This window comes from Leuresthes tenuis, unplaced genomic scaffold (assembly GCF_036924035.1).
Source record: "Leuresthes tenuis unplaced genomic scaffold, fLeuTen1.0.hap1 SCAF_3, whole genome shotgun sequence".
Classification (NCBI taxonomy): Eukaryota; Metazoa; Chordata; class Actinopteri; order Atheriniformes; family Atherinopsidae; genus Leuresthes; species Leuresthes tenuis.
Window position 1 is genome coordinate 9,506,855 of NW_027325357.1, and position 19,408 is coordinate 9,526,262.

Consider the following 19,408-nt stretch of genomic DNA (forward strand, 5'->3'; position numbering starts at 1 on the left):
TTTTTTTAAGCCTTACCTGGTTGAACCGTTTACTATTAATGTGATGAATTTCAGACCCAATGCCAGCGCGTGTACGACTGTTTCACCGACGTTATAGTCAACGGTTATAGTCAACGTCTTTTAAACTGAGATTTCAGTCATATGCATCCATTCACGGACATCAGTTCACATACGTTTTAATTTATATATATATATATATATATAGATAGATAGATGAACAGTAAGATTTTTTTCTTTCATTTTTTCCATTTTTTTTTTTTTAATAAAATACAAATAGCAAAATATTTTCCCTCCCGTAATAAGATGGGTTTATAAAGGTGATAACTGCTTGGAATCTTAGCTGAGAGCACAAAAAAAAAATCTGGATCCTTTAGTTGACAATTGAAGCATAACAAGAAAATTATTGTTATACTATGTCTTAATATGCAACAAATTTGACAATAGGTTTAAATAATAATATAACTAACCAAACAGATTAATTTATTTTTAAATGTAGACTACTTTACAAGCTGGAAAGAGGCAATGTATTTTGCTAAACTGATTAAATGTGGCATTATGAAGGAAAATGCATCACAAATGCAGTAAAAGTACATGTATTTTTTTTTAATACATGTTATCTAAATAACATTAGCTTATACATTGTCTTTTTTGGGGAGACAAACACCACAGTGAACATTTGTATAATTTCTAAATGGCAATTTATTTGTCTCTCCGACAGTTCCATACACATATATATATATATACAGAATTTATAGCAAGTTGCAGTGATTGCAGAACATTGTCCTATCGTGTTAACACACAAAGCTGTGCAGAGAGGTTTCAATGATCTCAGAATCCTTTCAAAACTCAACTACAAAAACATGTTAAAAGAGAAAATGCGTATGAAAACAGTTAAGGAATAAGCACAGATATGGTGACCTGGTGAGTGTTTACAAACCTTAAAAAAATACAAAGTGCCCTCAGAAACTTGTGCGAATTAAAGAGTTACATTACTGCACTTTGTCTGAGAAAATGTCTCTTAAGGAATATAAAGCTCTGCGTTAGCAAAAACACAACAGGTAAATACTTAAAGGTTAAAATACAACATATATAGACTTTAGGAAAGCTAAATGAGTTTTAGTTGATATTTCTCTACATAAGTCTAAAGAAATACCACATCATCCTGTAACTTAAAGACTATGCACCGAGTATTTGAATGCCTCAATGCAAATATAAGAGGTATTTCATGTGGATTACTTTTTAAATTTTAAAGTGTTTTAATAAATGTGAAAGAAAAAAAAAAAAACACTATATTGCAAATGAGTCCAGGAGTTTAAATTACAGTCTTCAAAAACAGCACATCATGAAAAAGACTATGAATGCTGATGTGAAGTACTTCAAAGAATAATCCATTTATCATGAATTTACACTTCACTGAAAACTGTACACCTGACATGATACTGAGAACTAAACAGAGTCTTCTGTGTTCCTAGCCTCTGCCACCTCTTTGGCAGCATTGTCCTTGTTGGATGTTTGTTCTCTAACTCCCACCCTGCCCCTCCTCTCCTCCTCTTTTCTCTCTTTGGCCAGCAGTCGATAGTTGAGTCCCATTCCTCCAAACAGGAAGACACTGGAGACGAGGAGGATGACCCCACAGCTCTGGTAGGTGTACTTGTAGTCGTTGTAGATGTCTTTGAACTTGCCTGTTGGGACAAAAAGAGCAACATTTCATCATCGTTTTGCTGTGGTCAACAATGCAAATTCAATAAACCGCATGTGGATGAACAAAATGATCCCTTATGGGATTGTGTACTCACCAAGCAACGGGGGTCCTAATAATACAGGACCGCACTCCACAATAGTGACCAGTCCAACAGCACTTGAGAAGCGCTGGGCTCCCACTAGATCCATCAAGGTCTCAAACAGCACTGAGCTCAGCCAGCCAAAAGCAAACCCGAAGAAGATGGCATAAATAACAAAGCCTTTGTAGTCGACTGATAATGGAGCTAGAACATGACACAAACCGTTGTACAGCACGGAGGCAGCGAAGAAGTATTGGATTCTGGGCCGAACCCACTTGGTGTTGGCCACAATGCCCATCGAGGGTCGGGCAACCATGTCAACAAAAGCGAGCACAGAGAGTAAAAAAGCTGCCTTCTCTTTAGGGATGTCTTTACTCTTTGCATAATTTGAGAGGAACACTAAGGGTGTAAAAAGACCAAAAAACATGATTACGTTGCCAAAAAGGTAGAGCAAAAATCCACGGTGCTTAAACAAAGTGAGGTCAATGAAGCTATTAATGGTCTGTAAAACAGTTCTTCTCTCAGTGGACTTCTCTACAGGTTTGGGTTTTGGTCCTATTGGCCGCATGAGGGAACCAGCAACACAGCAGTTGAGGAGCAGACCCCCCAGGATCAAAAAACTTCCTCTCCAGCCAAACTGGTCAAAGAGCCAGGTGTTAAAAGGAGCCAAGGTAGAGAGAAAGACGGGACTCCCAGCCATGGCAAGTCCATTAGCAATAGGTCGCCTCTTGTAGAAGTATTTTCCAATCATAGTGAGAGCAGGGTTAAGGTTGAAGGACAGTCCCAAACCTTAAAAGAAAAGAAAAAGAAAAAAAAGATTGTTTTTTTTTATTTATTTTACCTTTCAAACACTAGATGGCAACAGTGCATAGTTAAAAAAAACTAAACAAAAAAAACAAACAAAAAACATAACTGGGTCATGATCAAAACTTGAATATATAGAAATTCTAAAATGACATACCTCCCAGCACACCAATGCAGAAGTACAGTCCTTCAACAGTGTTGCAGAAAGAGGAGCAAATAAGGCCGACTGCAGACAGGCATCCTCCTGCCATCATAACAGGGCGACTCCCATATTTGTTAACCAGGATACTACTGATAGGACCTGAAGCACAGAAAACAATTCCCTTATAGTCACACACACGCAGTGGACCCTGAAAAATGTCTACCATCATGCCATATGCACATTTTCACATTTAACCACCAGGGGGCACAGGTGCCACAGCTGTGGCTGTGCAAATTCAAGCAACTTCTGCAATCATTTGTGTCAGTGCTGCACTGCAGTAGATGTGTTCTCGTGCCATTATTAATGTGATCCGTCAGGAAAACCACAAATGCTGCAATGAAATAATCATTTGATTCTGTGATTCATAAATACTGACAGAAATCATTTGCTTAATGAATAAAAGAAATCTTAAATGGTCTCAAAATACTATTGAAAGTATGTCAGAGCAGACAAGTAAGTGAGGTATTAGTTTGTGATTTTTTTTTTTTGGGTGGGGGGGTTGGTACCACCTTGTCCTTAATGGGAGAGGTAAGCTTGGTTTTCACATCTTGTGCATGAGTTGCAGGGAAGGACAGGTGAATTTTAACCCATGAGGATGCATACATACAGAATTCAACATCACAAAGAACATTATTACGACAAATGACTAAAATGTACGAAGGGTTCAGGTCACAAAACACCACCTCCATCTTTTAACAACCACCCTAAATGAGTATGAAGATCCACATAGAAGACATTTCTGCCTTCCTGCCAAATCCTCACAGTCCCCAATGAGCCTAAATGGAAACTGACAGTTTTTGTTTAGAGGTTGTCCAGACTCATTTGCCAGCACGGTGCAAGACAAAGGGTTTTTAAATTGTAATGCAGGCAGCCTCCTCACGAACAATGAGTTCTTTCCTCCTACTTTGCAGGAAGGGTTGCTTAGGATATAAAGGTTGGAGACATACCAATGTCGAATATTATGAATGTAATGAATCAAAAATTGAAGGAGTACAGGAGTACGCAACAGTAGGCTGTTAATGAACTTCTGCCGATGTGCTCAGAATGTTTAACATGCAGATGGGAACAGACTGCCATCTACTCCACAGCACTAAAACATTTCCTCAGTCTACTCACAGTCACAGCACTATGCAAAACTTGCCTTAATTTGTGAACGTTTACATCTAAACATTTGCATTATTTAACACGAACACCTCAACATGTAGAGATGGGTGATAAAGAAAAAAAATGTGTCATAAGCTGCCGGAGCAGATGCCATGCGATTCAATTTTGATTCTATGAGTCTCAAATTCTACTAAAATGATGAAACAACATAATTATAAAAGCTGCAGTTAAGCTGGTTTGAAGTCTGGAGACTTAGGGCCATGCCATATAATTCTCATCATTCTCATATTCAAAGCATTCAGTGACCCTTCATGCTCTGTGGATGGGGGCATTGTCATCATGTCATTCTGCCAGAGGCAACTCCCACCAGGATTGGAATGTTTCAGCAGTGGATAAAGACAATCTCTCAGAACAACTTCATATTGATTTGCAGTGACCTTTCTCTCTAAGGGGGACAAGTGGACCCAGAGCTTGCCAGCACAGTAGGAATGAAAGGTTAAGATCATTCCTGTTGTCACCCATTTGTGCACTGAGACCACTGAAAGTTGTAGTCTGTTGGGACACGTGTAGATCTCTTTAAGTGAACACAAACGTAGATCCATTAAATGCTTTTACAGATAAAAAGTGTTAGATATCACCCCAAAAGGGAAAAGTCCAATCAAACAGTCTTACACTGTAACTCAATAACCGCTTTATACTGCCTGCACATCTCTCTGCAGCTACTTGTTAGTGGAAGGAATTGCTCAACAATAAGAACTGATTCCTTAACGGAGAACCTGACACTTGCTGTTATGAAGCTTGGGTGAGATGTTTTATGTGCATTTGGCATGAAATACCGCTAAAAGTAAATACATATGTTACAACTTTGCTTTGCTGGGTTTATGTAGCAAATGTGTGTTGATGTAACATGTTGAAAACCGTGGACACGTAGAAAAGATGCTACGCTAAAAACATCCAATCATACAGAAGGTGAGAATAGAACTTTTATATTGCGTTATAACTTCCATTTGATCAGTTTGGAACCTTACAGCGACTCTCTCTCCAGATTCTAGATGTCAACTTCAGTTTTTCCAGTTTACAGAAAGAGAGATCTGCAGCGTTTGAATATCAGAGCAGACATTCATATGGGACAATGGGGCTTCTTTGAACTCTGTTCTCTCTGTTCATGCACATGAGTAGAGATTTATCACCACCTGACTGACCAGAAGTGTATGACATCATCCAGCATCTCATTCATCTCATCAGCGCTGAAACACAACCAAACTCCCTTGTGGTCTTCCTCAAGGGAAACCAATCCGTGGGTATACAAAGTTAAAACTCATTCATGTGTTCCTGAGAGAGATCATGTTGCAACAGCACTCTCATAGAGGAGTTGAAGTATTGTTTTCTCTCAGTATGAAATGTTTATCAATTCATCTGTGCTTTGAGAGTAAGAATCTGTGACCTCTCTGTGGATAAAATACGAGTGAGAGGCTTGAAAGCCTGTAGTCCAGCAAAAAATATTAAAAAAAACAAACAATAGGATTGACTTTTCCTGAACACCACAGGAATAAATCTTTCACACTCATGCTAAGAGCTAGAAATGGATTGAATCTGTAAATCTTCCCGATGTGCTAAATGTCAAGTGTGGCTGCTTGTGTTTTAGATGGCTGCTCACCTCCGCCGTACATGCATGCTAACATGATGGAGGAGATCCAGGACACCTGGCTGCTGGTCACATCGAAGATCACCTCAATTTCCTTGAAGAAGACTGTGATAGACTTGGGGAATGCATAGGAGAAGCCAATAGAGATGAAGGCCCCAATCACCACCATCCATCCCCAGCCACCCTCAGGAGGTGTGTAGCCTTGAGGACCACCAACGGCAGGCGCCATTCTTCCCAAGTTATGAGAATCTGTTCAGTGGAGACAAAAGAAACAGAAAATTATTTTATTAGCCGGTAATGTTACTTGAATGTTTCTTTATATTCTAATGAGGATCAATCCAAAAAGTAAATTCAGCACAGTTTTGGCCAAAATCAGAGTTTGCAGTGTTGTGTTCAAGTTGCACTGAACAAAACAGGAAAAAATTTAAACGAGTGTAAAAGTTGAATTTTCAATTTTCTAAGATTACGTGATCAAGAGATAATTGTTCTTGGTTTAATTAATCTCTGGTCATATTTGGAGATTGACTTTTCACAAAATAAAACGTGCTGATCCAGATGATAATTTACACTTACTGTGTTAATGTTCATTCACCAGCTCTGTTGGTGGTTTCAATGGTTCCTGATGTGCATGCCGTTATCAAAAGGCAGCAGGAAGAGCTACAAGCCTTAATATGTGCTGTTAAAGGAAGGACAACCCTTATCTGCTACAGTTCACTCTACATCACGACACCAAAAGGGTTACTATGAATTTTACCTGCAACTGTTACTTCCTTTATAGTTTTTGTACCTCTAATCATTTTCGCTTTCGTTGAGACAAAAACATTAAATCTCATAAGAAACAAAGGAGACCAATTAAAAAAAAAAAAAAACAATAAAGGGATTAAAAGAAAAAAGGAAACTCAGATTAGAGAACAGAATAGTTACAGATAAAACAAACTTTCATACAGCTTTCAAAAAAAGGAACTTAAAATAGAAGGGTGCAGTTCTTCATTTAGGTAAATGTCCTTTATTGCACTTTTAAAGGAAGTGATGGAGATCTGCATCCAAATTTAATGCATTCTTATTGTCGACGTCCCACTTCACCATCAAGTTTCTTTCAATTCAAACTAGTTTAGGTCTATTCCTGCTGATAGACAAACCAGCTGCTCTGAAAACATCCCTCTGGTTTGGAAGAGTGATATGGATTATTTTTGCTTTTACCAAAGTTTTTTTTTTTTTTGTTACATTTGTGTTCAGTGGAAAAAGTTTGACTGTAAAGTTAGAGCTGTGTGCATTTGCAGATGTAGCTTGAGCTGTAAATGCCCATCAAAGCACCTCTTTGAATCATGGTCGCTTCTCTAAAGCCTTGCTTTTATTTCTTTTTAGAAACCAGTTCTGTAACTGTGACTTAGCAATGTGCCTTTCTTTGAGCGGCTGAGGAATTAGAGAAAGTGTTGATACATTAAAGTTTTCCGGGTGATACGGGACTATTCAAAGCTGCTGATGTCACAGGTCTTAAAGCATTCACCTCAAACAACGACAAACACAGAGCCCAAAGTCGCTAAAACAGAACGGAGCTGTGAACCTTTTCACCTTCCAATTTCACAGTTTAAACATATCTTCAAGGCATCTGGAGAATTAAACATCTGGCTCAGGGACAACAACTCAGTCACATTAATTAAGTCACATTTTTTTGCAAATGTATTTAATCATAGTGTGAAAGATTCATGTGAACCTCCGTTTTCCATCTGCTTCAAGCCTTCTGGTCACAGTACTGACAGACTGAACTTTAGTGCCGTGCACTAAACAAATTCACCAAGCAGCTAATAAAAGATGCCTTGTATACTGATCAATGGGTTCCTCCTTGCGCCCCTTGCGCTGCTAATAATTTGTGTTACTGAAAAGTAACCAGATTTTTCTAAATTAACTTAATCCATGACTCAATGATAGTGTTTATGCTTTGTTTTGAATTGCTCTCTAAATGTAATCACTGAGCTTTCAGCCACTGATCTCCCACAACTTCACTTTAGAGCTGATGAATAACAGTCCATCTGCAGAGTCAAATGACTAACTGTATTGTTTACAAAGGGAGGACTATCCAGAGAGAACATTGATCACTGTGAACACAGGTTGAATTTACACTGCTCAATAGCTCAAGGCTATGCACAAAAGTGGGTGATAATATGGTGTTTTTCAGCCAAGCAAGACTTGATTTGGTTGATGAATTTGTTTAGTACTCTGAAAACTTATTGGATAAGCCTGTTTTGTGCACCAAGTAGTGAATATTTAATGCATGAAAGAACTTTTGTTATTGAGCTGGGATTTTAGCTGCTGCTGTGCAGCTGTAAATGTGCCTCTTGCATTATTCTACAGATTCAATAGGTTGTGGGAATGAAATAAGAACTCTCAGTATCTCTGTTTTTCATCCATTACTGGCCTCTTGGAATAATTCAGTAACCACTTGGGCGAAGCTAATGAAATTTGCATATATATTTCATGTAAAGAGAACATACATGTAGTGGTTTTCTGTGCACGTTAATGTTGTTGGAACATTAGACACGGTGCTTCCAACATTAGCAGATGTGTCTGCAGTTTATCACGTTTACAAAAAAGTACAAACGACAACTGGTGCTTTTGAGGAAAGTAAAAAGTTTAAACTTGTTAATCGTTTGCCTTTTCCCCTCGTTTTCAGTCTTAAGCCATGTTAAAACAATTATAACCACAGCTCTGTATTTTGATGATCCCTCCAGCAAATGAGTGCATAAAATGTAAGCAAGTCTATTAAAATGGCCATTCTTTTAAATTATTTGTCAGTTTTGTTTTACTTGTTTTCAACTCAATGAAAAATTTGGTACGGTATAAAAACTGGACATTGGTTAGCTTCATCTCAAAGATATGCATAGCTGCACTCTGCTCAGTCAATAGCATTGTAACTGGAGCCACATTTCCCCACAAAGTGTCTGCAATAGAACATCAATGTCTCAGTTTGTGGCAAGTCTGAACAGAGAAAGGATCATGAGTCTTTTCTCTGAGTTTGAGGTTTCTTCTTTAAGCACTCTAACGCCACCAATTGTCCACAGTTGGAGGTCCACTTTTGATCCATTTAACAGATTTTGAAAATGAAGCACTGTAGCATTTCTTGAACTTTGCAAAACTGAAAGCAACCCATGATGTCAATTTCTGAACCAGTAGATTTATCAACATACTGGATTTTATGGAACAGTTACTATGAAATTTGGCACAGGCCATCTTCAAAGCAAGACTCAAAGTTATCAGGAGGATTAATGTTTGTAGCCCTCCTACATTAACTCACTCTTGGAATGATTCTGAAAGGATAGGTACAGGCTTCTTTGACAGAGCTCATTTAACACTGATAAAATAATATTGCGTTTCCCTTCATTTGGACGTTTTTACAGCAAAACCTTAAACATTCACAAAGCATATTTGCAAAAAGATATACCAGTAGATATGTGTAGTCTCAAAATTGTACTCACCTTCAGTAAATACAGGCTGTGGATGTTTGGGATTTCTCCACCGACAGGATCACCTTTCTTTAAACAGCACAGTTACAGGAGATATAGGTTAAAAACATTTTCAGTGTTGGAAAGCAGACGCCACAAATCATCTGGGCATCTCTAAAATAAGGCAGTATGCAAGGAAAAGTCCTTCAGTCGCAGCAGACATGAGTGTTGTGTATATTTTTAAAGAACGAAAAATTATTCTACATTAGATGAATGGAGGAACAAGTTTTGACAGACAGGGTCCCAAGATAAAACCGCGCAACTCCAGAAATGATGAATAAAACACTTTCTTTCCAGCTATGGATTTATCACTAGGCTCTAATACAAAGAGCAAAGTATCAAATAATTCAGTAAAAACTATAGAGTTGATTCATTTTAGCCAAGTAGGAGAATGAGAGAGGACTAAATGGGTAGAGGCATGAATCCTCGAACACTGTACAAGTCTAAATAAAGAAGTCAAAGTGGGCGGCCTTTAAGTGACATTTAACAACACACATACCAGCACAAAGCAGGGTATGCTCAACAGAGGACACGAGCTGGCGTATAAACAGGATTTAGTAGCTATGCTCTTTTCAAAAATATCAAGCTTCTCCTCCATCAATCCTCTATAGTTAGTGTTAAGCCGCAAATCTTTTATCTGCCGAATTCAGGATTACAGTTTTGATTGAAATTGAAGAGAAGTATGACTAAATTAAGTTGTGAAAACAAGCATGAGTTTGGCAAAAATGACAACTAAAGCAGCCTAAATGCTGTATAAAAACAAGAGTTTATTGCTGGGGTAAAACTGTTGCTCTTCCAGCAGCGGTATTTTGATTCACCCTGCCTGTGTTTATGTTTTAGGCCTCCACCAACTTCTGGTTTCTGAAGCCACACATTAAACCCAATAAATTTGACTGACTATAGATGAGAGGGGTGTGTTAAATATTTGCTCAAAGAAGTATTCATACAATACTGACAAAGTAAAATGGCATTTGTGAATATCCAGTTGAAGATGGATTACTCATCGAAGTAATTATTTTCAAAGTGACATCTGTTAAATGTGCATATTGTCCTTGTCAAGCATCTTACCTTGGCAGGAGCTCTTGAACACGAATAGATGAGCTCTGCAGACTAGCTCTCAAATGACATGTTATTGCCGAGGAGACATCACTGAATAGGACCCGGTGCCTGTGAAATTTAAAAAAAAAAAAACTTTTTTTAAAAAGTCACTGCATATGTTTGACTGAAACTCCAGAAGGGATCCGTGTCTCTCTCCACAAAGGCAGGTCAAGAGCTGCGGGTGGCACCTCAGCCTGTATCTATATTCACAGAGAGAAGTTAAAAAGTTGAGTTCATTTAGTGTCCTGGTCAAACAGCTGGATGATCTAGATCACTATGGTGCTACATGGTGGGGTCAGTGCAGTTCTTATTGGCTATGGGTGACTTTAGTGCCATGCCCCTAACAAAGCTTTCTCCACCCCTCTGTCATGTGCTGAGCTCAGACTGAGGTCAGAATAATTCACAGAACAGCACCGTAGTATGTGTGGTCTAAGAGGATATAGAAAAAAAGTCTGCCCTATAGAAGATAAGATGCTTTCTGAGATGCTGATTTCCCGTTTTACTTTCACTTATAATTGATATTCAATAGTATTGAATTTTCAAGCAAAAATGAGTATGTTTCTCTGAAACAAGAGACATTGTTAACCTCAAGCACCTGAAGAAAGACTTTTGAACGCCTCAGGGGTCAGTCCTGGTTGAGCCTTCCTCTCAAACTCCCTGTGGAGCTATTAGGGATTCCATATCAGGGCTTGGGAAAGGAAAAGCTCAAGTACAGGAGGTTATTGCAAAAGCAAGCACTTGCAAAGTGCCTTCAAATTCTTGACACCCTTGAAACAATATTTCTCTTTGCCAAGTTGTGTTATGTTGTTTGCCTCATTTTGTCAACTTTCTGCTTTTCTAACAGAGGAAGCAAAAGAGCAACACCGGGTTTGGGTTGGTGCTGATAAACTGTGACAGTTTGAAATAAAGGCATTCATATTTGCACACACTCATACACACAAGCACTAAAAGATATGCATCAATGCAATTTGTGAATTTCACAAACTGAATAACTATAAATTTGAAATACAGGTGTCTTTTGTTAAAACTCCAAATAAATTCTCCTTTTATAATCATCATTTTGGAGCCATGTTAGAATCTTAGTTACTAATAACTACACCGACATGAATGTTCAGCAAACATGGTTCCTAAATGATGAAGTGGAGATCCCATGACTTTTACAGTGGCAGGAAAAGCTTCTTTTTCACCCCCCTGCCCCCTTCAGTATAATGCCTCGGTGGCCTGTGTACTCTGACTAGCACAAAAAGAAAACAGTTCAAAGTCAGGATTCCAAATACTCTGAATTTTCTCACCGAGCCTTCATGAAGCTGACAGTATTGTCTGTCTTCCAAATATTTCACCTCCTCCTTGAGTGAAATTTCCTCACATTCATAGCCCCACAAAAATGGAATAAAGTAAGTGTGACAACAACAGCGCAAAATGTGTCCAACCCTTTGGTGAAAGACTAAATGACTGCAGAACAAATGACACACCAAGCTTCAACCGTTCTTAATGTTAATCAAGATAACATTTGTCATAAAACATAATAAATGTGGTTGACGCTGAACATTGTAAGAGTTGTTATCAAGGGAGCATGTTATTAGCATTAACATTTAGCCTCTCATGGCTGACTTTTCGTCTTTTTTGTGCATGCACAGTCACTTTTTGCTGCCATTTCTGCTTTCAATCCGAGGACTTGAGTACTCCTGTCAGGTTGAACCATATCACCACAGCATGCGTTTCTCTCGTTTCTCTGAATGCATCTGTTGAGTGATAATCTGTACAATCGCCATCTCCTTATGCAGTCCCTCTGAAGAAATAATAGCATTTTTCTGTCATGCAGCTGCTCGGTGCAGGTACAGAATCTACCTGCTCTATCTGTATAATCAGTCAGCGGGAGACAGCTCTCAACAGACTCTGGGACGATGACATCATCCTCTCTCCTAGCACATCCCAGGATATCTGGTCGCCTGTGTCTACGTGTCAGACCTGACGTTGCCTTGAGAGCTGATTGTTCTAATCCCATTGTATATGGCGTCAACGACCAGAGAACTTTCTGAATGTGTCGAGGGAGATGGGTAATCAGGCTGTTATGCGCACTAATCACGGTCCAGGTTACACTGATTGCCAACAGTGGCCAAAGAAAAATAAAAGAACAATGAAATGCGATGTAACACAATAAGAATGCATCTTAGTACTGGGAACACAGTGACTTTTCCATCTGTTTATCTAGTTGATACATGGCTCTGTGACATCCAGAGTGATAGAGATAGTATGGAACAGAATAATTAACCTTATCAACTTACTAGATCTGTTCAAACCTGATCAACTAGTGCATTAAGCTATTGTGATGGAATTAGCTAGCTAGGAAAGTAACAGTGGTGATCTTTAAGGTGTCGGAGACAATTTAACCACCTGACGAGCATAGTCTAGGTAGATAATGAAAACAAAGCATGTTGTACGATGGCCTACTTTAGTGTAAAAATAACTTGGGCTTGTGTGACAGGAAGTGATGAGTGAAACAGAGGGCCACACAGTTGGAGAGCTGTAATGTTTCAGTTGGTTAACACGTCCCCCCTCTGTTTGGTAGAAAATGCTCTGAGGTCCAGAACCAGGGCTTTAGGTACCACTGTTGTTAAAGACCTTATTCATTATCGGAGGGATTAAAATTGATCATCTTAGGCATGTTAAACACATGCCTGTAATGCAGCATAACAAGCTGTAGTAAGAGCACAGGGGGGGACAGTGGAGAGGGCGAATGAACTGAACGACTTCTTTAACGGGTTTGACAGGTTCAACCAGCCCATGCAACCCCCCCACCACCACCACTGCAGCCATCTCTCCTTCTTCCCACAACACACCTCCACCCAGACACCACAGCACCTCCACCTCAACACAATCTCTGCCCCACAGCCCAGGTCAGAGGACAGCTGAGGAAACTCCGAACCAGGAAAGCAGAAGGCCCGGACAAAGTGTGTCCAAGACTCCTGAAGACCTGCGCTGCAGAACTGGGGGAACCACTTCAAACGGATGTTCAACCTCAGCCTGCAGCTAAGGAGAGCGCCCGCCCTCATCACACCAGTGAATTCACAACCAGAGTAGTAAATTCACCCGTTCCCAGCCTCGGCCGGTCGTACAGACCACCCCCGCGAATGTCTTCTCTGTTGCCTGCGCTTCAACATTTGCAATATAAGCATTTGTTCTTCATTACTGATAAGTTCCAACTACAACTGCTCCACTTCGGTTGCCATTGTTTACTGTTGTTAACTGTGACCGGAAGAAAAAGCAAGGATTCAGCCATAACCCCTCAAACGTACCGCCACACCTCCCTACCAGCATAGTGAATTGCAGAGCAACGTGTTCCCTCGACGCAGAACTTCGAATGCTCAATGAAGACGTCACGTCGACGATGTTCTGGAAGAGTATAAATCTAGCTTTAGACAAAGGAGCTGGTCATAGACTTTGGGAGGACCAGACCGAAGCCGAGACCAGTCCTACTAGAGGGAGCTGAGGTGGAGAGTGTGGACTCCTACAAATACCTTAGGCTGTGGATCCAATAAACTGGACTGGTCAACACACATCAGCCACCTGTATGGGAAGACACAAGGCAGGATGTACCTCCTAAGGAGACTGCGGTCTTTCAACATCTGCAGCAAACTGCTGTGGATGTTTTACCAGTCTGTGGTTGCCAGTGTCCTCTTCTACACTGTGGTGTGCTGGGGAGGCAGCACATCAAAGAAGAACACATCCAGACTGGATAAACTGATCAGGCGTGCCGGCTCTGTGATCAGCATGAAGCTGGACCCTCTGGTGACGGTGGCAGAGACAAGGACTCTAAGCAAACTTTTGGACATTATGGATAATGTCAGTCACTCTCTGCACACCGTCATCAACAACCAGAGGAGTCTGTTCAGTGGGAGGCTGCTCCTTCCAAAGTACAGGACCAACAGACTTAAGAACTCCTACTTGGAACACTTTGGGGGGCAACAGGGACAGATGAAGAGAAATATTCAATTGCTCAATACACACTACAATTCCTGTACAATTTCCTGTGCAACACTTATCTAATTATCAAAATGGTCAGCCTATGTACAATAACTAATTTCATTCATGTCAATTCCAACAGTGCAATAACCTAATTAATTTTATCTATATTTAGTTCAGAGTTTATTTTTAGTTATTTTCTGTATCTTGTATACTTTATATAGTATATTTTTGCATCTTAATGTATGCTGATCCTTTATATTATTTGTATAAGCTGCTAGAGATTTGAATTTCCCTGAAGGAGTCATCCCAAGGGATAAATAAAGTTGAGTCTAAGTCTAAATGTTTTACATCAAACAATCATATTCCCAGTCAGCATACAGCACCAAGATCTCTTTGTTCATTACTTTGACAGAAATTCCAAAAATTGACATATTTTTTAATGCACTGCTTTGCTTAAGTACACCCCCAACTAATGAAATGCACAGAAAGTAGCCCAGTAATTACACAAATATGATTTGTCACATATTAAGCGACTGAGATGTAACATAAGGTTGTTTATTCTAAAAATAAACTCTAACCAAGAACCAAATAAACACTGAAGCAGCTCCAACTTCAACTGGACTGAATGCAATTTATTGTGGCCCCCAGAATTGACACCCACGGGTCAAAAGACAGTGGCAATTACCTTTTAGCCAGGAAAAGAAAGTGGAGCAAATCCTGGCGCAGTGAACTGAGAGAGAGCGGCGTTTTCATACGGGTCAAGGGGTGGGCATGATGTCAAAAAAGCCAATTAGCTCACACATACAAGCTGTAGTAACAGGAAAGCTTGCACCTGGTACAATGTGTAAAAAAGCCTTACTTCCCCCCCACACCACACCACACCCAACCATGCAGGCTCTGGTTTTCTCCTTTCCCTCCAGGACGGAAAAAGTGTTCTTGGCAGACATTTTTTCGTGGAACGAGGCCAAGCAATAGAGTCGGTGAGACACTGATCCTGAAATTGACTGAAGGTCTGTCCAGCCCTGGCTTTGATGGCGATGCATCATTTGCTCAGGAAAGCAGTACAGGGGACATTAATCTCTGGAACGACTTACTAAAGGATATAATGCATTTATTAGGTCCTTGAGACTTGAGGCAAGACACCCATCAAACTGGAATAAAATGTGACTTTTTCATCCTAAAAACGTGGTCTATTTTTATTTTCAAAGCTTGAATTATTAACAGAACTATGCACTAATCACAGTGTTTCCCATTAATGAAGGAGACCTGCCACAGGCCCGCCACAGTCTCATATGGAGAGAGAGAGAGGGGAGAAAAGAAAAAGATCTGTCAGTCTATCAGACCATTCCACAGCTGTACTTTCTTACCGTAACCAAGCGAAAGGAAGAACGCGCGGCTTTTTAATTTATATTCTCCTCTCCTGATTTAAATAAACACTCTTTTGATGCAACTCCAACTTCAAAAGACTTAATTATTCAATTCAAGACAAAATTTGTGCAATATAAATAATCAACATCTCTCTAATATTTTTTTCGAGGACAAGAACCAATCTGAAGTTCTGTCTCTCCTGGCAAGTTGGCATTTCCAGCGTGAACTGTGAGAGAAACTTCTCCACAATGAATCGAGTAATGCAAAATGGCAGGACTAGAGTTGCTGAGTGCTGTGTCTAATATTTAATCCTTTACAGGGAACTGTATACATAAGACTAGGGTCCAAAATGTGTGTTCCAAAGGCACCTCTCCTGCTTTCATTCCTTTTGATTAATTGCAATTATCTTAATTTTTAGATGAAATCAGACCTCCGTAATCAACTTCAGGGGGAACACCTTGCTGCCTGCTTGAGGATCTCCATTAATGGACCCAGCCCTGGAGATTTTAATTATGTCAGAGCTCTGTAGCCGTTCTTTGAAAAGCCCAGAAAAATAAAATGTTCAGCACCTGGGTGCAGAGTGTGTAAATAGTTTGTAAATAGCCTGTCCAAAAGTGTTGTTTGTTCATTCAATAGATTGTTTGTTCGAGTGAGGGAGTGAGTTAAGTTTTTGGTGTTGTTTTATTCTGAAATAAATTTAAAATACTTCTGATATGCCTTTGTAAGTTCTTATTTATCAATGTATGTTCATACAGCAATTTACATCCATGGTCTCAAAATGCACTTAAGTATGATACATCAGGCTTAAAAACGTACACTAACTGATTTGCCAGATCAATCTCCTTTCAAATTAAAACACTTCCAAATTTAAGGAAATATTTCACTTAAATGAAGACAGGTCATCACACAAGCACTCCAAATATACACTACATGTGATAAACCAACTGCTGACTGCATAGTGTAGAGTGAGTTTAGTGCTTTTTTTTTTAGCTGAAAACAGCAGCAAACATCACACGTAACAGCAAAAAGATCAAATTCAAATAGCTTTTCAAAAGAATGCTCATCTTTAATGCCTTCAGGACACTTTTATCCCATAGCGGGGATGGCTATGTTAACCACTGTGTTGCATCACATTTTATGCAACAGCCTATTACACAGAAAGTGACGCAACAAATTTTTCATTTTGTACTGTATCAAAAGTTCTAATAAGAGACAGCTATGGACCTCAGACAGGCAGGCCGGTGTAGCTACGATACACATTTACAGAGGAGCTCAACCGCAGAGATATGTTCAGAAGAACATCTGACATTGTCTTGCTAAGATAAGCAAAGTCTTATTTTAAGACAACAGAAGCTAAATGGCCGCTGGCCGTTGCTCCAAAAGCTGTATTGTTCAGCTTCAATGGTACCTTCACTGGTGTGGTGGCTACCCACACTACATGCACCTCCAGAACGTTGCAGATAAGATGAGATAGATGGTCTCACGCCTATCCACAATTCCAAGACTTACAAATAGAGCAGAACATTTTGCTTTGATCTGAACATTTTTTTTCCAACTTCACCCCAGCCCATTTCTAAATGAGCTCAGGTCCAGAGAGAGCATCATTTCTGGTTCTTTAGAAATGTATTTTTCCGTTGCATGTTAGAGTTTCAACCTGCATTTGTTAATGAGGCAACCAACAGCGTGCACTGACATTGGTTTTCAGAGCGCTCATGAGCACATGGAGTGCTTTCAAAAACTGAACAATGATGATTTTTAATACAGTGCAGCCTGAGGGCCTTAAGATCACAGCCTTTCGAAGCTGGTTTTCAGCCTCATCTCTTGCATGCAAATTCTCCTCAACTGTGCCGAATCTTTCATACAATATATGGCAGATGATGAAATCCTCTAATGCTGTTTAGACGTTGCCAATGCAGTCTTTCAGAGTGGTGAATCCATCTTTACTCCTGGAAGATTAAGCCTTTCTGGGCTGTACTTTTTGACTCAGTCATGTTACAGATGTGTTAATAAAACGAATCAATGCAAGATGCTCCACCTGTTGCTTTCCTTTCTTTACCGTCTTTTCTTACAACGGTACCACCTTTACAATGTCACATCCATCAAACTCAAGATGAGCATATGAACTTTTCTAAAATATCTCAACTTTTGATGCGTTGTCGGAGAGCATTTTAAATAAAGCAGGTCTCTCTGAGTTGTTTGTTGCTCCAATCAATCGCGCTCTGATTTTTGTCCAATATTTGTCCTGGAGGTCGCTGAAAAATGTGTTTTGAGCTTTAAGGCTTCTTAAACAGACACCAGTAAATAATCGAAACAAACAAAAAAACGTGGTCGCCAATGAATGTCATCACAGTTCAGCGAAACTGATGACATACGTTTATGTTTGAATGTAGCGTTCACTGAGTAGGGTAGACAAACATCTGTGGATTAACTACAAGTCGCTGAGTTAACATAACTTAGATAAAAGCTTCTCATTAGTCGATTAAAACTCAATGGAAAACGAGTGATCGACGTTTCCCAACCCAACGCCAAAAGTTCAACAGCCAAAGTGCCAAACTAATTCTTGAACAGACGTTGAAAGATGAGTAACTAGCACATGGCTAATTAGCATATGAATACAGACTGCACTCCCCCAGGTTACTTAACAACAGCTGTAGTTACATTTATCTTCTACTGATAATATACACACAGAATTTGTTTTCGTAGCATGTATAAAACAACAGCAACTCACCAGAACCACTGAATCCTCGAATAACGACAGACAAGCACACCGGTTTCCTGTGTGAAAGTGGAACAAATGACAAACGGGGAAGTCCACTTGTCATTAAAAAGCAGAAAGTGTTGCGTTCAATTTCGTTAAGACACAAAATGCTGCATTCAGTGTCAATATGGAACAATTACGTTTTGGTATCGTATTCTTATTTTCGCTCAAAGTTGTTTCCAAGAACCAAGAAAGGCTGCTGTGGTTTAACTATTTAACAGTTATATCATGCATATGTTGCCCTGTGGTAAATCAGCAGCAGTCTATAAATCATGTTTTGTCCTCTCTGAAATGAATGCTTATGAAAGAATTAAGTTAAAAGCTGTACAATAGTAAATTGTCTTACATGATAAATCAAAGACTTCAAATACGCATAGTGATTGGTGATCAGCAGATTCTGCTTCAAGCAATAGTGTATTGGCCCCAAAATATGAGGTTCCATGTGCACTGCTTATGTCCACTGAACATGTGACAAAACATTTCTCCATTGTTAAAGTAACTTTAAAATTCAACTGTGGCAAAATTACACTGCCTATGTAGACTGCTAACCTGACCAAACATTTGGCTGCGTCAGTTCAAGTTTAGTCTCACCAGTCTCACCAATTTTTAAAGCTTTATGGCTTTTTTTAAATTCTGGAGCTATCTTTAGAGGCCAGTGTGTGCCAGATCAAAACACATTTAAGGTGCACAAAATTGGTTTGACATTTTTTGAGTAGCGAATTTTATAAGTTTACAAAGAAGCTTTGCTAAGCAAGTACACATCTGTACCCATGAGAAAAATGACAGATAAGCAAGATTTGAGAATTGTGTTTCTGAACCCTTGAATTTCTTTTTAATTTAGGAATTTAAAAAAAAAGATCAGACATTGGCATTTCTCCATTGTGTAAATGAATTCTTTAAATCAAGAAAAGCACCAAGCAAAAGATTCAAGGTGGGAATATTTTTTCCTGAAAACTGTTGAACTGACTCAAAACAGTTCAACTTAGTTTTGATACCAGGTGACCTTGCATACGCTATTTCAGTTTTCTTTGTATTGAGAGTTGTCTGTCATATCTCTATTACCTGCTGCATCTCACTCGGCCTTGTCCTTCTTAAAATATTTTGAACAATGGTGATGAGCACAGAGATGCCTTGAATATGAACAGTTAGGTCATTATAACACTTTATGAGACTACTATGCCA

General features: G+C 39.3%; 1 protein-coding gene across 2 annotated transcripts; it reads right to left on the reverse strand.

The window, feature by feature from the left end:
- Window positions 1-624: 624 nt before the first annotated feature.
- Window positions 625-18,236, reverse strand: slc16a1a (solute carrier family 16 member 1a). 2 transcript variants are annotated; one of them, XM_072381716.1, is made up of 6 exons: window positions 18,197-18,236; window positions 9,010-9,066; window positions 5,549-5,785; window positions 2,743-2,886; window positions 1,797-2,570; window positions 625-1,682 (listed from the first exon to the last, which is right to left on the reverse strand). In XM_072381716.1, exons 3-6 carry the CDS (start codon window positions 5,763-5,765, stop codon window positions 1,447-1,449), a joined length of 1,371 nt encoding a protein of 456 aa, XP_072237817.1. In that variant the 5' UTR covers window positions 5,766-5,785; window positions 9,010-9,066; window positions 18,197-18,236; the 3' UTR covers window positions 625-1,446. The 2 variants fall into 2 exon arrangements, with proteins under 2 accessions (XP_072237817.1, XP_072237819.1); XM_072381718.1 differs by lacking the exon at window positions 18,197-18,236 and adding an exon at window positions 10,105-10,190.
- Window positions 18,237-19,408: the final 1,172 nt, after the last annotated feature.

Coding starts and splice junctions, on each gene's coding strand:
- slc16a1a (XM_072381716.1), bottom strand. CDS start 5,765: ATGGCGCCTGCCGTTGGTGGTCCTCAAGGCTACACACCTCCTGAGGGT. Junction 2,887..5,548: donor AGCATGCATGTACGGCGGAG/GTGAGCAGCCAT, acceptor TCTGTGCTTCAG/GTCCTATCAGTAGTATCCTG. Junction 1,683..1,796: donor ATTAGGACCCCCGTTGCTTG/GTGAGTACACAA, acceptor TTGTCCCAACAG/GCAAGTTCAAAGACATCTAC.